The sequence below is a fragment of the Ixodes scapularis genome, unplaced genomic scaffold (genome assembly GCF_016920785.2).
Source record: "Ixodes scapularis isolate PalLabHiFi unplaced genomic scaffold, ASM1692078v2 PGA_scaffold0__279_contigs__length_252992795, whole genome shotgun sequence".
In the NCBI taxonomy this organism is placed as follows: domain Eukaryota; kingdom Metazoa; phylum Arthropoda; class Arachnida; order Ixodida; family Ixodidae; genus Ixodes; species Ixodes scapularis.
This window is the reverse complement of record NW_024609835.1, coordinates 117291244-117311356: the sequence shown is the minus strand read 5'-3', so window position 1 is coordinate 117311356 and position 20113 is coordinate 117291244. Positions and strand designations below refer to the sequence as shown.

General features: G+C 47.1%; 1 protein-coding gene across 1 annotated transcript in view; it reads left to right on the top strand.

The window, feature by feature from the left end:
* LOC120845946 overlaps positions 1-20113 on the top strand; it is a 106339-nt gene that overhangs the window by 22656 nt on the left and 63570 nt on the right. The window contains exons 6-7 of the mRNA XM_040217509.1: positions 9805-9936; positions 11373-11496. Of these exons, the coding sequence (XP_040073443.1) occupies positions 9805-9936; positions 11373-11496 (256 nt within the window). The remainder of the gene's footprint in view (positions 1-9804; positions 9937-11372; positions 11497-20113) is intronic.

The window sequence follows — 20113 nt, the reverse complement described above, 5'->3', positions numbered from 1 at the left end:
GCGGTCGCGGCGTCGCGTTGAGGCCGACGCCGTCACGCAACATCAAGTCGCCGTTGTGACACGGTCGTGACGTTGTTCATCACATCGAGGACGACGTCGACGTAGTCGTTGATACTGACGGTGATGTCGACGCCCCAGGCATTGTCAAACATCGCTATGACGTCACGTTAACATCGGCCTGACGTCATCGTGAACGTAAACGTCGCGACGGGGCCTTGACGGCGTGTTACGTCGTCGCCTTTGCAAGCATCAACGTCGACGCGCAGTCACGACGAAGTCTTCACGTCGTGTAACGTCGTTGACGATGACGTCGATGTCGTGAAGTTGTCGGGACCTCTTCGTGACGTGGAGTTGCGCCATGTCGACAACGACGTCAACGAACTGACACCAAGCGTCCTTCAAGCCTCATCTTGACGTCCCGTGACGTTGTCGTCGTGATCATCAACGTCAACGTCGACATCGTCGTCGTTGTCAAGTCAATATGACGTCAGAACGCAGCCTTGATGTCGTGTTACGCACTTTGTCAACGTCGATGACGACGTTGACGTCAAGCCGCCGTCCTGATGTCGCATGGCGTTGTGACAACAAGTCAGGTAGCGGTGACGTTTGTATGGACGTGACGCCTGACGTCTAGGTTGTATAAAAAATATAGTCCGGCGTTCTATCGTTTCTATGACCTTGGCCAGTGTGCAGGTCGAGCATGGCGTTGGAACGCAACGCGTTTTTCATAAAAAGCAACTAATCCGAACCACTTCGCTCGTAACGCCTGAGATGGTGCTACGAGCGAAGTGGCTTGGATTAGCCGTTTCTTTTTTTTTTTTTTTTGACATGCGGAGGTCCCTAAATAGCACTCCGGTGCTATTTAGGGACCTCCGTACACTCTATCACAACTCATTTTTATATAAAGGGTGTCACAAAAGAAAATTTACACGTTCTTTTTTACCGCAAAAATAAACTGGGCATCTCCGAACGCTCATTCTCCGCCCAAAGGTAGCGCTAGAGGTCACAACCAGATGCCAAAGTTTCAGCCCCATCCGATAACTTAATCAAAAGTTATAGGTGATTTTCTGAAAATTTCAATGGGAAAAGGGCGGCCGAAGGAAGGAGTTTTCGAACACATGGGGCTGTATGGCACCAGAAACCAAAACGGGCAAAAATGGGCTCCATTTTCCCATTGAAATTTTTAGAAAATCACTTCTAACTTCTGATTAAGGTATCGGATCGGGCTGAAACTTTGGCATCTGGTTGTGACCTATAACTTTACCTTTGGGCGCAGAATGAGCGTTCGGGGATGCGTAGTATAGTTTTGCGGTAAAAAAGACCGTGTAAATTTTCTTTTCTGACACACTGTACTTTGTCTTCTTCTACGTCTATAACCGCCGAATTTCCCAAATTTCCTAGACGCCAAGAATTTTTTTTATTCTTTTTCTGTCAAGTTCAAAGGTAGTGCACTAATACAGTTTTCATAATTTCTGACGATGTGTTCAGCTTCAATAATTTCCCTAGTTATTTGGTTACTGTGCCTCCCTAAAAATGTACAACATCGCAGGTGAACCTCGCACCAATTATCACGGTCGTGTCCGCCTAGGTGGCCAGAGTTAGCTCAGGTGCTATTGTTTTTGTGATTTCGGAACCTATGATTAAAGGGGTGGTGCAACGATATTCAATCGGAATGTTTTTTGCTTTACACGAGCTTACTGGCACAAGTGGCAATCAAGGATACTCGCTTGCAATGCCACTGCACTCTAAGAAAAAAGGGAGGAGAAAGGTAGCAAAAGCGACTGTTCCTCCTTGTTGCGGACAAGTTGCCCAGAGAAGGGAGGAACGGCAGTTCAGATGAAAGGAGGAGGGCGAGGTCCTCCTTGTTCAGTTGGCGCAGGGGTAGAACATCGCGCTACCGACCAAGTGGTCAACGGTTCAATCCCCAGGAAAGTGTTTTTTTTTTTTTTTTTTTGTAAAGTTTTTTTTTTTTTATTTTTGTTTACCAAAACACACATAAACAAACCCAGACCAATGAAAGGAAAATTAAAGTCCTTATTATTCTCCGAGACGTTTTCCTCCTCCAGGCAGACCGGAGAAAGCTTTCGTCCTCCCGACCCATCTTCTTTCGGTTTCGTTTTTCGAGCACATCGCGCACGTTGTTTAATAAATTAATGTTGAGTTGATTGAGCTTCAGCGGCAGCGAAGGCCGCCTGTAATTCCGTCTTCTAGTCCAAACGTGCAGAACATTTCGGTTGCATTGACGTTTTTACCACTAATTTTATCAAACGAGCTAACGAAGCCGCTAGAAACACCGAAGTTCCGGAGCAGTGCCAGCAGCGCTACATACACTGGGTAAGACGGCCGTCTCCAATTTGCGGGACACACGCGGAACTACAGCAGCGAAACCACGAGGAACTGTGTCGACGTTTTCGACGTTATGGAAATCGCGAGAACTGCGTCCAAGGAAGGCAGGTTTTCCTGCCGGCTGCCTGGGTGCCTTCCGTGCTGAGTTCGGTTCCGTTGTCCCGTGCCGAGTGCCAACCGGCGTTCAACGTGCTTCTTCTGCGTGTCAGCAACATCGTCAACGTGGTTCTGTATTTCTTCGTGTTAGCGACATCGTGATGGCAGTGTTGTGGGTTGTGAACAAAAGACGAATTATCGCCGATGTGACCGTGTGTTCGCGTATCAGTGGTGTAACAACAAGATGAGATGACGTAAACTGTCGGGCATTCATGCCGCTGGTCGGGCCGTTATCGGAGGGGCCGGGGTGTCGCAGGATGACATTCCGCTTTACATTAAAGAGTTTAAAACCACTTGAGGGATTAGGTGCAGTCGATCGACTTGTGGATAGTCATGTTGGAACGCTGGTCTGAACGGTAAGCTCCTATCGTACAGTGGCCAATGTGACTGTCGGTCCCCGAGAGCGATTGCGCTCTGGGGAAAAGACAACACTACGAAAGTATGACGGAAAGTACGTATATTTATAATGAAAGTTTAGCATAAAAAAAAAGACAGGCAAAATCGAAAAAAAACAAAAAAACGCTATCCTTTATTTTACTGTTTAAATATATTACGGTTCCTGTAGAAAGAAGCTGCCCTCTAAGTGGCGCGCTGGGATGAGCGCTAGAAGTTTTCGAGCTCGCAACGGCGCAGCTCCGTACACTTAACAGTTGTCGCAAGTCGCGGCTTTGACTGCATTCAAGTTGATCGAAAAGCGATTTCTGTGCCCGTGAAGCATCACTTCCAGCTGAGTGGATATCCGCTCTACAGAGATTAATTCAAGACGGCAATTGCAGCTTTGCGGGAACAGCACAAATAGAAAAACGAACACTACAATATAAATACTGGCTACGAAGGGCCATGCGGGAAAACAAACTCATGGCTTGGAACCACATTGGAGCGGCTCGATTTATGGGCTTTCAAATAATTATGGCATGATCGAGCGTCTTCTTTTTAATAAGAGATTCATCCCCTGAGCCATTAGAAACAGCCTCAGATGTATGACATTGCTGGAAAAAACTGAACATGTTCGGAATATTTTTTTTTGCTTAGGGAGTCACCGAAAAATTCCGTACGTTCAAAACGACCACTATAAAAGACGGAATCGCAGGGCTCGGTAGTAGTGATCGGGGTAGTGTGCTGTTCTATTGATGTTTGTATGTGCGATGCCTGTGTATGCGTTCAATATATGTTGACCTGATGTTTGTAGTGTGCGCAACGTGTCTACATGTGTTAGGATTCCGAAGAAAAGGAAACGCAATTGTGGCGTAAGAAAATAGAAATATTTTTTTTGTAAAACATGAATTGGGCGGTACCTAGCGCCACCTAGCCTAGCTACGTGTGATTACTCTGCTTGACCCTGCCATCTGGTGGCAAGCGATTTAACATCCTTTTACGCTACGCGGCTACGCCATAATTTCGTGTTACCGTGCTGAGATAAGCCAAGAGGTTGCTTCGGATTTGCTTTTTTTTTGAGAGCGGCTTTTGGTTTTGCGGGCGAATGATTTTCACTCCTCCGTGATGTGCGGTTGACGCAACGGTTGACGAAGGAATTGTGGCTCGAGGAATAGCAAAGGTAGGACATAAAGTGCGCGAACTGAGTGCCGGTTGTCTCCGTTGAACATCGCAGTGCTGACGATGAGAAGACTGAGTGACTGCATGCTTTCGAAACGTAAGTTTCTTTACCTGCAGGGGTAAAGAAACTTCGGAAATGAATACAGTTCGCGGAAAGCTCGTGTTACGTTTTTATTTCCTGCTCCTCTCGCTTCGTGCAAGAGACTTAGTGTTCTCGTTAAGCCTTACCGAGCTCGATTTGCTCGATTCGTGGCCGCCATAATGAGATGCAGTCGACGGAGGAACTTTTCCTCCCCTGCTTAAGGGACGAAAGTTTCTCCCTTTCTGAAGGAACATATGTGTCAAGAGCGTTCCTCCCTTTAGGGAGGACTATACTGACCCTTTTTTCTAAGAGTGTGACTAAGAAACTCATTTGTTGCGGTGTAATTTCAAGGACAAAAGCGAGCATTTTCATTAAATCTCTCCTTCGTGAAACTTGACGTAACTGGGGGATCGCAGTACCCGCAGCGACGATATTTGAATGCGGCTCGTAGAGTGGACCCGTGCCTTGCGTGCGCATTCGATTTGGGCTCGTTATAATCGATACCTCGAGAAGCATTCGGGTATAGACGCTTTACACACTTGCCAAATTACAGCCGCCATTGCTGACCTTCTCTTGTCTTACCGAGATGCCGAGCAATTGAAACGGTAGTTTACGAATCTCTACAAAGGCCGATGCTTAAAAAAAGGACACAGTTGAATCTAATGTGACAATAACCTGGCCTGCTATGGTAATGATGAAGTGAAATAAACGAAATAAGAGGAAACAAAAACTGAAGGTCAGTCATGGCGGCGTCCATGCACAGCTGCTGCAAAGCGTCTATACTTCGTCTCACCCTAGCATGGACCAACTGCGAAGGCTCTACAAGCGCGAGCGGGTAGCCTCGACTGACTTGACTGGAGCACCCGCTGCACGAGCGCTTGTGCAGCAGCCCAAGCGTGATCCAAAGCAAATAGCTCGCGCTTTTAGCATACGCGGCTAACAATAATCCATGTTAAGGTGAGACGAAGTAAAGTGGCCTGTGTCCAATCGCTGCAATGACAACAATAGCCGAATCATAACAATGTTTGGAACTCAGCGCGTGTTCTGTGCCTTGCCAACCCCAGCGCGTGGCTATGATCAACATTGGCGGTACATAATCAGCTCCAGATCACGTGGCCGCTAGTTCTGGCTGCGAGCTGAGGGGGTGAACCTGCTCGTTTTTCTTTAATTTTTCCTGCGACTTCTACTGCGTGGGGTGAACAATGAACTCGTGTTTCATAGGTCATTAACATCAGGAATCCGTTCTAAGCGGTATTTGCGCAAAGTGCGAAAAATGTTGCGTTGCTCCTTAAAGGCATCGTTCAGTCTTCCGGAGTGCGCAGAGGAAGTGGTGTATTCGTTTCTTTTTTCGTGTGGAAAAATGTAGATAGGGCAGACTGGAGGATGGCTTAATGATAGCCTTCGAGAACACAAAAACAATAACACCAGAGCTAACTCTGGCTACCTGGGCATACAATACCGTAATTGTCGGCGCGAAATTCACCTGCCATGTTGTACAATTTTAGGTAGGCAGTGTAACCAACTAATTAGGGGAATTATTGAAGCTGAACATATCGTCAGGAATTATGAAAACTGTATTAGTAAAGCATCTTTAAACCTAACACAAAAATAACAAATTTTCTCGGCGTTGAGAAAATAGCTGCATGTGATTCGGAAAATTCGGTTGTTCCAAACGTACAAAAAGACAAATTATACAAAAAGGAGATGTGAGAAAGCGCGGTTCGTTTGATTTTCCTTTCTTTTTCGTGTGTAAAGAGTGAGTGTACGGTGTGAATGCATTTTTGCAATAGTGCTCTGTAGGGTGTGTTAATATGAACAACCAACTCGCCCAAGCTGCTACGTTAACAAGATATAATTCTAGTACGTCATGCCTTTCTCTGCATCTCTCTCGGACCCCAAATTTCCTTGTCATCTAGATTGCCATTAGCCTATGTCAGGCAAGAACCTTCGGATAAACCGACCGGAACAAGATAATACCACTTGATGTAAAAACCTTTTTTTGGAATCTTCGCCCCATCTGTCGGCCAGGGCACCAGAATGTGCAAGATATTACAATCTTAATGGCATAGACAAATACGATTTCACTAGACTTCCCTCTACGTGAGGCTGTGTAATCTTCCCCGTGGGAAAGTAATTTGGCGTGATCACTCTCTACACACTTATCGCCTAACAGAATGTTTATGGCGACTTTGAGACATCTGCACATTCAAACCCCCAAAAAGGTGAAATGTCCCAGCAATCCTGCGCATGTCATTGGTGACATTAACCTACCTCAGGCTATGCAAAGCGTTCTCAGTCTTGGTCCCAAATTTTCTGTGTAACCAAAGAAGTCGCGGCAATAACTGCTATCGTTTATACGTCAAGTCTCGCACCGTGTTCCGGAGTTGGATGTTAACCGGGTTACATTCGAAGAAGTCGATTTGCTACTCCGACAAGAACCGCGCGCCGCCTCCATATCTACCAGGAAGGTGCAAACATATTTACAAGATCATACCCTATCTCTTTTTCCCGCGGGCAAGAAAGAAGGCTTTGCAGTTGTGCACCATGTTATGTTTGGGAGAAAGCCATCTCAGCGATTGAGTCAGTATTCCAATGTCATAAAGATGTCTCCCTGAGTAAGGTCAAAAAACATGCTAGACAATTGTGCCAATCGTATAAATTGAAAAAAAAAAACTTTACACCCATATCGATCGCCACAAGCTGCTAAGCTTCAGTGCATTTTTCAGTGCCAAGACCCATAAACCCGGTTGTCGGCTCAGAGTCATTGTATCCGAAAAAGGAACTTGGCAGAAATCACTCGCCCTATTTCTCCATGAAAAATTAAAACTTCTAACTATTGACTACACTTTCTTAATTAGGAGTTCCAACGAGGTTATCGCATTCATGGCACAGCAAAGTTATGGTCAGCTGGAAGTTTTTCCATCGACATAAAATACCTCTACTACGAACTACCCTAGGACTGCCTTTTGCGTTGAGTAGGAGAGAGTATTGACTCTTTTAGTGCCATCGCTTTCCACACTTCTGCGGGTATCTCGAAGACAATTTTCTAGATCTAGTCTTGGTCTACCTACACTCGACCTTTGTTAGCTGGGAAGAAAATATGAAAGACGTTTACAACTCCCTGTAACACCGAATTAGAGCGCAGCTCTTGAGGAGGAGGAGGGGAGGGTACAGAGGGGAGGGTACGGAGGTGAGGGGTGGGTGAGGAGAAAGAGGAGGAGGGGAAGGATGAGTAGGAGGAGGGAGGAGGAGGCGAAGGAGCATGAGGGGTGTAGGAAGGAGAAGGGAGGAGGAGGAGGAACTATGGGAAACGTCCCATGATGCAACGCGCGGGTCACTCGTGACCCCCACGTTGCATTATGGGACGTTTCCCGTAATGCAACGCGCAGGGCGCTCGTGACGTCCCGAGTGACGTCACGGTGACGTCATTATGGGAACGTCCCATAATGAAACCTGTGGGTCACGAATGAGACCCACAGGCGCGTTGCATTATGGGATGTTTCCTATAATGCAACGCGCGGTTACGCCGACGCAGACGGCGACAACGCTCAAGCCGGAAACGGGCGCCTAAGAGCTGCGCTCTAAAAAATTGTCTCCAGAAGAAAAGTATCTGCATTGGGCCGTGTACAACTCGAGTTCTAAGTCATCTTTACCTTACCCATCACGATAGATTATTGAACAATTGCCTTGACTCCTCCAAAGTAGCCGGAGTATTTAAGTTTCATTACGACTACTTCATCATTATTGACGTCGAGAACAAAAATGTGCCAACCACTGTGGCTAGCGTTCTCTCAACTTTAAAAAACTGCCTGGATCCATTGGATATTACTCATGAGTTTCCGGAAGAAAGATCTATCAGCTTCTTAGATCTCAGACTCCATTTCCTACACAATCATATATCCTGAACATAAGAGCCAAGGGGAAAAAACGATTTTTCTTTTTAATTTAGCACATTCTAAACTTGTAAAAAAAGGTATCATTAAGTTATGTGTAAACAACTCGCTTCATAAATTGTGCGAGCAGTCCATTTGAGTAAGCTTTTATGCGCAAATTTCAATATCAACATTTGCTGGATACCCTATCTCTTCACTAACATCGATTGCAGAGAGCACCCTAAAAACCAAAAATAAAGGAACATCTATCACACCAAGAGCCAGGGTAGAACAAGGAGACCAGTCGTTCGGCCCTACATACACAGGTTCTCTCATGGCACCAAAAAATCGCCAATAAGTTCAACATTGACGTCGTCTTCGCTGCTCCTAATACGCTTTTCAACCTGTGCAAACAAGTGAACTCATCTTATTCCCACTGAACGGTAAGCTGTACCAAGAAACATCAGAACAGCTTCGTCGAGTGCGCAGAGGAAGTGGTGCATTCGCTTCCCCTTTCGTGTAGGAAAAAGTGTACATAGGGCAGACTGGACGATGCCTTAATGATAGGCTCTGAGAACACAAAAACAATAGTACCCGAGCTAACTCTGGCCACCTGGGCATACACTGCTGAGATTGTGGGTGCGATTTTACTTATATTTTTGCAGTTGCAATGTCAATCGAGGGGCCAACAAAGCTTGACGGAACCTGCGGTGCTTCACGTCCCAACTGAGATATCAAGTTAAATCAGACTGTGTGAATCAGACTTTACTGGGATAGCCGTTCTCGTATGTTGCGTGTCCTGCATGTTGGCTAAACACGGATCTTAGGTAACACGCACCTTATAAAGCACGTACTCCCCGGTATCTCGTGACGCTTTTATTATACATTTTATTTTTACGTAAATGATTAGTTTGCATAATATACGTTACCGGTTCCTTCGACTGCATTTGCGTGGATGCGATAGTAACGCATAGAATCAAGTTAGCTTATCGAATCGTCCCATGTAAATGTAAAGTGCATCATCCGACCCATTTGAAAGAGGTAGTTTGAGAATTTCAAGCCGAATCGAGATCTCCATATAAACCCTCGAGAACCACGTCGAGTGTCTGAAAGTCAGGGAATGAGGGAGGGGGAGTGAGGGGTGAAAGGCTAAGATGACCTTCAGGCTTCAAACCACTTTCCCTCTGCCAACACCTCCAAGATGAAATACCCTAAGTGCTGAATTTTCCTGCGTCACTAAAGAAGGCCACCTTTGGCTACAGATTGGACATGACTACGGCGTCAGCGTACGGCTGGAACGCGTGTCCAGTCATTGACACCACGACTCGACTCTAGCCGAACGCTGATGCCGTAGTAGTGTCCAATATCCGCCTACGGTGGCCTTTCCTATGATGGTTTACGGTGGGCTTTAGTGACGCAGGAAAATCCAGCCCTATAGGGTTTCTTATCTAAAAACTAAGAACGGTAACAAAATGCGTGTAGGGGCATTTAGTTACCGTTCTCACTTCTTAGATAGGGCGACAACTCAGACTGAGTTGTCACCCGCCCATCGCCCACTCACCCCCATGTTGTCGTCTCGATCTCCGGCACGCTGGGCAACCTGTAAACACTGCAGATAACGTGGCTGCGTTGTAAATATTCGACAGGCGGTGTCGCCACCGGTCGATGCGAATCCACTTAAACGCAGTGTTTAAAATGGATTCGATGCGCTATGGGGGGGTTCGCAACCATGTAAACGCAGCCTTTGTCTTTCACGGTCATTTAGTTACGCATTACTTATTATACTGGTTTTAGGTTCCGGACGGCCTTTATTGCGCTGATTATTATAGAAAAAATGTCACCAAGCCTGCTGTGACCAATATAAAAGCATTTCGTTATTCAGCACGAGTATGGAATACGGCAACAAGGCAACACAGTCTGATCAAAGTGAGTATCGAGTTAATTACAATAAAATAAATATACTGATCATGGTCTTTACCACCAAGATTGATGTAACAGAGTTCTGCTGTCTGTTATATTTATTCTATTTTTACCAGAAACGCGAGCATTCGACGCATACTACTGAGGGCGGCTCTCCCGCAACATTTCGAACTCTCACTACTCACTTGGTCAGCGCAAGCGAGGAGGTTCAAATATTAGAACAGGACACTCCTCCATGAAAGAATTGCTTGCGGAAGCTTCGGGGCTGACGTCATGCTCTCTCCTAGTATGTTTAAATTCATCGAGTGCAAGCCAGTGCAAACGGCACCGAATTCAGAAGTCGGAGGGACTTTTTAATTTTCCGCCATTCCGAAGGTAACTAGCCTGTGCCAGTTGACTGTATCCGATATTTGCCGCCATTTCCATAAAAATAACTGAATGGACCCCTAATTACCCCTGGGGCAATGCATGAACACCAGTTCTTTATTTTAACATTATATCGGGGAGTGAAAAGTCATCACAAAAAAAAATGCTGTTAAAAAGTACTTGTACCCTGGAAGTACATCGTTTAGGAAATATTTTACTTCAAGTACATAATGCGCCCGGTACACTAGTCACTTTACGTGAAGTACATAACCTTTCATGGACTTCGTACTATGCTGCAAGTACTTTTTAGATGTATATTTTACCCATAAAACACTGATCTTCGTCACAATCGCAACTGAAAGAGATTAAGCAAAAGCTCTACAGTGAAGACCACATACCAGTCTGCCGTGGACTGGCGAAAGAGACAGTTCCCAATAAAATACTAGACTACAGGCTCATTACCGCCATTTGTATGGGGAATTTTAAGCTGCTATATAATCCACCAGGTGACACTGAATTTCGTAAAGGGCCTATTTAGCCTTGTATTCACCTGGTGTGTGATCTCGGAAGAATCATCACATGCCTATAGAGAGCAACAGCCAGACAAATTACCATGCAGAAAAAACCATGCTTCGAGGGTAGTTATACACGTGCTGGCGTCGATGTATCAAAACGTACACCCCAAGTTGTTTTCTAAATAAAATCCAAGCTACCGTTGTCGTAACACTCAAATTAACCAGAATGTAATCACGCAACCTACTAGAAAACGCGTCCGTTTTCCATTCACTTACGGCGGCGATCGACTGAGCCAGCGAGACACCAAGCTACCAAGCACCGAGCGACCAAGTTAGCCAAGCTTACTCGTGCGCCTGCAAAGGGAGAATTCAGAAAAGGCGAACGGTAAAGATATCATCAACTGGTTACCCGGGAAAAAGAAGCACCGTGAAACTACACTAGCAGTGGCGCCTACATGCGTACTGCCCTGCGGTGCGCTCAAAAAAATTAAGACTGATATTAAATAATGCTACTTGACTCCTATTAACCTATATTTCAATTTTTTTTTTTTTTTTTTGCAGGGGCAATTCGATGTTATTAAAAAAGTTTGGAGGTTCGAGTACACACCTTGGAACACGAATGATCCGAAATCCCGGAAACGGAAAGATCTGGAGACGCTGACCATTATTGTAGATGCTTTGAACGGTAGTTTTGTTTTTAATATATACATAAAAAATAATATATATATATATATATATATATATATATATATATATATATATATATATATATATATACATATGAAGAGAGAGAGAGGGTGTTTTTTTAATCTTTCAGATTTGTTTAAAAGAAGCCGTCAAAGCCACACTTATGGGGTTTGTGCAGGAGAGCTATACGGCCAGGGGACATAGTACAGAGAGAGAGTCGCAACTATCAGTCGGCTAATTAAGTAAAATTTGTTAATGAACTTTTTAATTTTTACAAATAGACATATGGTTCCGCCTAGAAACTTTCTGACCATCATCGAAAACCACTAAATCAACTCTTTTTAGAAGGATATAATGCCGGGGCAGCATTTTACCGCGTAAAAACGCTCCATTTGGACGCGTCTCTGGTCTCTTACCAGAGCGCATCTACGCGCCCGCAGTCCTGCTCCCCAGTGGCTGAGACGTACATCACACGTGCGCCCTAGTTCCCTCCATGCTACGAGGGAGACGAGGAGGTGGCTTCGTGCCGCAAGCACCGGGTAGCAGGACCGCGGGCCCAAAGATGCGCTCGAATAAGACACCGAAATCTAGAAACGCCTCTGTCATGCATGTGGCATGCATGAGGCAGCGGACTCAGCGCGCGCCGTCGCCGACGGGTTATCGGGCCTTGTGATTGTTATATTTTTGTTACCCGTGGTGTGCGCTGATTGGTGCGACGTGAAAAAGACGAAGTGACGACGGAAGGACCGAGGCTGGAGACGGTGCGCGAGGAGAAAAAAAGAACGCGGTGGGCTGGAGCTGGTGCAAGCACGACTTCGAACCGGAATAAAACGCTTTCCCCCCAAAAGGCTGGCTCCCTGCCTTCCCGGGTCCCACGGCGCCCAAACCACAAGCCGTGACTGGCGCAGTCGACAGCGGGAGTTCAGCTACGGAACCTTGCGATGAGCGGCCAGCTCCAACACCGCACAGACGTCGCCGAGTTCAAATAAGCCCGGATTTTTGCCTGCCACAACCGACGGAGCGGTGGGTCCGGCATACTACACGGACGTTGCCAGTTCAAGCAAGCCAGGCTTTTCGTCTACCATATGCGACGGAGCGGCGAGTCCGGAGCACAGCACGAACGGTGCTGACAGCAAGCAAACTCGGCTTTTCGGCGGCCATGCAACCGGACGCCAGGCGAGCGCTTGGCGTGACCAGTGGGACGAACGCTGCATGACGCAGCCTCAGCGCAAGAACCAACGGCGGAAAACAAGACTTCCAGTCTTCGAGAGGGACAGGAACTACTGCCTGCAAGCGGTAAGTCCGGATTTCAGTGATACACGGACCCTGAGACATTCCTGTTAGGAATTTCCGCTGCCAGTGCTTCTGACTGCCCATCGACGACGAAGAGCTGGTCAACCTGAATTGGTGAGCGCATATGCTTGTCTATTTGGGTTGAGTGATCACTCGAGCCATGGCGAAGAACTATGAGTCGGGCAAAGGGGAGAGTAAAATGCCTGATAAACTTAAGGAGCCTGATGACGCATCAGAGGATGAGGGGAGAACTGATTCTGAAGTGATGAACACTCGGTTGGAAATTGAAAAAATAAAGCTCGAGCAAATACGGGCACAAATTGAGCTCCAAAAATTGCAGAAGGAAAATCGTGGTGGTGCAAATGGGGGGCTGGGATTACAACCAGAATCTGGGGTAGCCCACTATGCTGCACTCTTGACTAATGTGCTCAGCCGGATGCCTGGGGACAAAACCTTGGTGCCTGGCTGGTTTGAGGCGGTAGAAGTCATATTTCGATCCTTTCAGGTTCCTGACGAGATAAAAACTGTTCTGATAGTGCCGTATATAGCTGACAGGGTCAGGTCAGCGATCATGTGCAGTGGCATGAAGGAACTGCCATCTTACGCTCAGCTAAAAGAACGAATTTCACGTGAGCTAAGATTATCTCCAAACGAATACAAACGACTATTCACCACGGCAGGCGAATTGCGGGAAGAATCCTGGAGCCAGTTCGCCGGCCGTCTTAATAGCTACTTCAGTTATTATGTGAACAGTAGAAAAGTGAATACTCACGATGACTTGTTGCAACTAGTTGTCGCGGATAGGTTGAAGGAGTCCCTCCCTAATTAAATAAAAGCATATGTTGCCTTGAACGAAATGGGGGAGTGGCTGCGTCACGAGGCAATAACTAAGCTCGCTGAATGCCATCAGGAGAGTAATGCACAGAGGGTCCCAAAACCCTACCACAAGACACACTACTGGTGACTCTAGTCAGAGCAAGTCTATGACGCCTCCGAAAGAGAGAGGTCATACTGAGTATGTCGGCGACATTCGACGCTGTTTCGCTTGTGGGAAACAGGGTCATCTGGCAAGAAATTGCCCTGAGACCAATCCTAAGCTAACGGCACGAGTGAAAAGACCTTTAGACTACGAAAGCGCCGAGCAATCAATCGAGGTACAGTCGGGAGCAAAAGTTTGCGGGGCACGGGAGCGCGTGCCAAAATGCATCGCCGCGCCGTGCAACGGCAGGCTGCCGCATTAAAAAGTCGTGCTTTGCGCGTGCGCGTCCTTCGTGCTGGCAGTTATGTCTCTTTCGCTCGTTTCTGTCCGACTCACTCCTGATAACCGGGGTCGGCGCCAGGGGCGCAAATTGCCGTTTCGCTGGCTGCTATTTCTCGCGTCCTCTTCAGCTGCCTCAGCAGCCGCGCTGGGTGACGGAGCGTCTGGTTGTCCCCCCCTTTCCCCCGCGAGCTCCGTCACAAAGCGCGGCAGCGGCGGCTGAGGCGGCTGAAGCAGACGCGCAGCATGTCAGCCTGCGAAGCGCAAACTCGCGCCCCTGTCGCCAGCTTCTGTTATCAGGAGTGCGTCGGAAAGAAACGATCGAAAGAGACAGGATAGCGTGCAGGAAAGGCGCGCATGCGCATAGCCCGGCTGCTTAATGCGGCACCTCGCCGTCGAACGGCGCGGCGATGCATTTCGGCACGCGCTCCGGTGCCCCGCAAACTTTTGCTCCCGACTGTACATGATAAACTAATATCGCCGACTGAACAACATGAAGTGCTTGACGAAGAACTATTTGTGCAACTCCGCTCAGGAGACAAGCGCTTGAATGCTAGGGTTGATTCGGGGGCAGACATTACAGTGGTTCGAAGGTCGATGGCCACCATTTTGGACGAGAATCAAAAAGGGAAGGTTCGGTTGAAGGGTGCTTTCGGCCACAAGGTGGAGGCCGATCTCATGTATGTCCCGTTTCGACTTGGTAGCAGTGCGCTTGATACTGGAGTGGATACTTTACTGCTCTGTGCTGTAACCGAGCAGCTTGCCGGAGAAGTTGACGCGCTACTCACACCTGAGGATTTAGTAGCTTTAAGAGGAGTAGAACAGAAAGTGCCCTTGGTAGATCAGGTGGCTCTTCCCTGTGACGTTGCAGTATTGAAGGAAGGGCTGGTGATAGAGGCATGCGTGGCGAGCACACAGTCGGAGGGTGAAAACGGGATTGTAGAGTCAGTGGACGAGCGAAGTGACGTAAACGAAATGGAATCTGAAGGTTGCCTTCAGTTTCGAACAGAGCAGAAGAACGACGAGTCGCTGAAGCCCTTGTGGCTACAGGCAAAAAAAGGGACTCATGGAATGCAAGTGGTTGATGGAATGCTGTTCCACAAAGAAAAAATAAATGGCAGAATTGTCAAGCAGCTAGTTTTACCGGAAAGCAGGCGGAAGACAGTGTTAGAAGTAGCCCACGACAAACCAGTTGGCGGGCATTTCGCTGGAAGGAAAACGCAACAGCGAATTAAGAATTCATTTTACTGGCCGAACATGCAGGAGCAGATTAGTAAATACTGCAAAGAATGCCATTACTGCCAGTTGAATGCGAGACCTAGAACCAGAGACCGTGTGCCTATTACCCCGCTAGTAAGACCAGATGTTCCATTCCAGACAGTTGTAATGGATTGTATTGGACCGTTATACCCGGCGTCGTCGAGGGGGCACAAATATTCCTTGTATCTGGTTGATGTGTGCACGGGATGGCCAGAAGTGGTTTGTATCAGATCGTTAACGGCGAAGGCAGTGTGTGACGCACTGGTTGAAATATTCGCGCGAATGGGAGTGCCAGAAACAGTCTCGTCCGATCAGGGCACAAACTTCACGGCCGAGCTCACACAGGAGTTGCTGCGTAGGTTGGGGTCGTCACCCAGGTTCTCTACACCAGAACGCCTAGAGAGCAATGGGCTAGTTGAGCGATGGAATGCTACGCTGAAGCGGATGTTGAGGCATGCCATAGCGGAACATGGGCGGGGCTGGGATCGCCTAGTTCCTTGTCTACTTTGGGCCTACCGCGAAGTTCCAAATGAAACTACGGGGATGTCGCCATTTGAACTCATGTATGGACGTGCGCCGAATGGTCCACTGTCCATCCTAAAAAAATCGTGGACTGGTGACTGGACGCCCCCGTCCACCCTCGTTGAGTCGGCAGACAAATATCTGGTTAGATTAAGAAAACAAATGGCCGACATGACGCGAGTAGTAAAGGAACAGGCAGAGCACAAACGGAGGTCGTACGCCACGCGTTACAATCTCCGTGCGAAAGAGAAGGCCTTTTGTAGGGGCGATCTAGTGCTACTAAGGGACACGAGTGGTAAAAAAATGAACTTTCCTTGGTTGGGACCAGCGAAAATACTAGAGGTTAGGAGAAAGAACAGCTACGTAGTTGAGATGCCTGACGGTGGCCGTAAGTGGATCCACGCCAACAAACTTAGGCCATATGTGGCACGCGTTGACGCTGTTGGTGTTATCTTTGATGATCCGGTCTTCGGTTCGGTGGAGGAACTCCCCACAGATGGGAGGGGAGCAGGTGAACCTGAATCACAGAAAACCGCGGAGGAAAAAGAGATGTACAGCATGGTACAGCAGTTCGTACATGTCTTTTCTAGGCACCCAGGAAAGTGTGCAAAAGGACTCCACAAGATAAGACTTGTTGAAGGTTCGCAACAAAAGAAGAGATATGCTTATAGGGTGCCGATAAAAATGAGAGCTGAGGTTGAAAGGCAGATAGAACAGCTTCTAGAATGGGGTATGATCTATCCAGTTGAATCAGTGTTTGCTCATCCGGTAGTGTGTGTACCGAAGAAGGATGGGAGTGTGAGATTGTGCATCGATTACAGGCAATTAAACGCGATTACTGAAGTCGATGCCTTTCCAATCAATAATGCTACCGAAATGATCTGGATGGTCGCGAAGGCGTCGTACATAACAGTACTGGACCTAACCCGTGGGTATTGGCAAATACCAGTCGAAGAACGGTCTCAGAAGTTCACGGCATTCGTAACCAATCGTGGGCAGTACGCATGGAAAGTTATGCCGTATGGGTTGAAAAATTCAGCGGCAACTTTTCAGCGCGTGATGTGAAGTGTTGCGACCACACAGAGAATATGCAGGCGCATATATCGATGACATTGCAATATATTCTAAGTGGGAAGGCCACCTTTTGCATGTAAAAAGCATTCTCGAAACCTTAAAGGGAACCTACGGAGCTTCTTGGAAAAAATGAGTTAGAAGTGAATTCTAGTGTATTTTTACCCCGTGAACCCGAATACCCAAACCATTTGCTGCGTAAGTATTGTTAAACGCGAGAAAAACGCGAAAGACAGTCGCTGTCCGTGACGTCATCGACGGCTCTTTTGGCTGCCCAAGGCTAGGGAGGCGGGGCTTCAGTCCTATTTTGAAATTGCTCGTATGGCTCTCCGGCGCGTCGCATTGAAATACAATTTCGATATCTGTTAGTCTAAAGGCCAAATGAACGCAATTAAGCGTTTTTTCTCAAATGTAGAATTGCCCCATCTTTCCTTTAAGTCGCGTGGGGCTTACGGTGAAGCTGTCCAAATGCAGGTTTGCCCAGGGAATGGTCATGTACCTCGGCCACCAGATCGGCTCTGGGAGGCATGCTCCTGACCCCGTTCGTATCAAGGCGATTCAGATCATGGAGAAGCCAAAGACGAAAAAGAACTGGAGAGCTTTTTAGGGCTAATGAACTATACTATAAAGACTACATTGCGAACTATGCTGAAGTGGTGTTGCCGTTGACCGCGCGAACTGGAGACAGGACTCCGAACGTGTTACCGTGGGGTGACGAGGAGGAACAAGCGTTTCAAAAGGCAAAGTGTCTCCTGATGGAAGTCCCAGTCATGAGAGCGCCAGATGCCAGCCAGCCTTTTGTTCTGTCCACCGACGCATCAGATAGAGCTATAGGGGCATGTCTTGCCCAAAGGGCAGGTGATGGGAAAGAGCACCCGGTGGCGTTTCTCGGTAAAAAACTAACTGATCCCCAAACCCGGTGGGCTGTAATCGAACGCGAAGCTTACGCGATTGTGTGGGCCTTGGGTCAGTTGGAAACGTGGCTATTTGGGGCGGAGGTCGAAATTCGCACCGACCATAACCCTTTGCAGTATTTGGCGTCAGCAGCACCAAATAGTGCGAGGCTGACTCGTTGGGTGCTAGCGTTGCAAAAATTTAACCTGAATGTCCGGTACGTAAAAGGGACGAGAAATGTCCCTGCTGATGCGTTGTCAAGGCTGTAGCCGGGTGGAGTTTTGTTTGTGGTTAATGTACTTTTGATGTTCTAGAGAAGTTTGTCAGTCTTTCTAGTGATCATTCACGCCGAATGGACGGGAATGTGCGCGCAGTTCGTTTTCTTTTGTTCTAAATGCTACGATTGTAAAGTAATACACAAATTGTGATTTTTTAATTGGAAAAGAAAAAAAAAAGGGGGGGGGGGGGGCGTGTCATGCATGTGGCATGCATGAGGCAGCGGATTCAGCGCGCGCCGTCGCCGACGGGTTATCGGGCTTTGTGATTGTTATATTTTTGTTACCCGTGGTGTGCGCTGATTGGTGCGACGAGAAAAAGACGAAGTGACGACGGAAGGACCGAGGCTGGAGACGGTGCGCGAGGAGAAAAAAGGAATGCGGTGGGCTGGAGCTGGTGCAAGCACGACTTCGAACCGGAATAAAACGCTTTCACCCCAAAAGGCTGGCTCCCTGCCTTCCTGGGTCCCACGGCGCCCAAACCACAAGCCGTGACAAATGGAGCGTTTTTACAGAACGCCGTAAAATTCTGCCCCGGCGTTATATCCTTTTAAAATATTGGATTTAGTGGTTTTCGAGGATGCTCAGCAAGTTTCTAATTGGAGCTATATGTCTATTTGCGCTAATTAAAAGTTAATTAACAAAATTTACTTAATTAGCCGAATAATGGTTGTGACAACCTTTCTGTACGATGTCGTCTTCGCCGTATAACTCACCTGCACAAACCGCGTTAGTGTAGCTTTCACGGCTTTTTTAAACAAATATTATTATTCTGAACCATGGGCCCAAACCTTGTGAGTAACCGGAACCTAAAACCGCTTAAGAGCGAATATTTTAAAGAAATTGTAAATAGAACAAAACTGATAATTTAATTTGGTATGAACCAAAACTGGAATGAGGCCTGTTATAAATTAACCGGTAACCCATACCATAAATCTTGTCAGAACAGTTTTCACAAGCAACGAATTGAAACCTTAAGGCCAGGGTCACACTGCTTAAAGGAGCTGTGCAACGATTTTAACGTTGAAAGAATTGGCATTTTCTGCTTTTGATATTGTTCACTGTGTCACAAATGGCAGAAAACCCACCTACTTTTATCGAAATGTTGCGATTCCGCCGCGTAATAGCGAGGCAAAACTTGGAATATTTCCCGACCTGCAGCCACGAGCGGCGGCCATGAGAAACAAGCGGCGTGACGTCACTTGGGTAGCTGTAAGAAAGATAGCAAGTTGTGCGAATACCTGCTCGATAAAAGGTTACTTTTTTATAAATCTTGTCGTTCCAACATATATATAAATGCATCGAAACCCTGGTATCATCGACAGAACTTTTATTATACGGAGTTTTAGTGGCGCCATCTATTCTAGATCTACAAAACCGCGAACAGCCGCCAGAAGCCGGAGGGGGAGCAGCGCCGGACGGGAAAGGACGGGTGGTCACGCGGTCGCGAGCGGATGAGTTCTCGCTGCTCGCTGATGGCTCTATAGAGAGAACTTTTCCGGAACTCCGCGCCTACTCAAGTGACGTCACTGTGCACGTGACCCGGAAGACGATGAACAAGTTGAGAGGCGGCAAAAACCTGGATCCTTTTAATTTTTTTTAAAAATAAAAACTAGGGTATCCAGGCAAAATCTGTTCTCTGTAGTTCACTGCAGAAGTGTCAGGTATCAACTTCCACAATTATTTAAGCAAAGCCCTGAAATTGTTGCACTGCTCCTTTAAACACAATGCAAACGATAGTCTGCAAACATCAGTCACCGCAATATTCGCGTTCGAATGCCCCGTGCCAAGTTTTCCTTGAACTCGTTGCCATGCGGCATGTGATGCACGGATCTCGTGGTGCCCTGCGTTTGAATCTGTTTGTAGACTGACTTTTGTAAGATGTGTAAGCAGTGTGACCCCGGCTTTAGGCATGGGCACACACATCGTGGGCAAGTAAGGCTTCTCGGTTATAAAATTAAGGGGTCTATACTTTTTTTCTAGTAAACTCGGTTTTAGAAAGGTCTTTTATGTATGACACAGCTTGTTGAACATTATGCTGA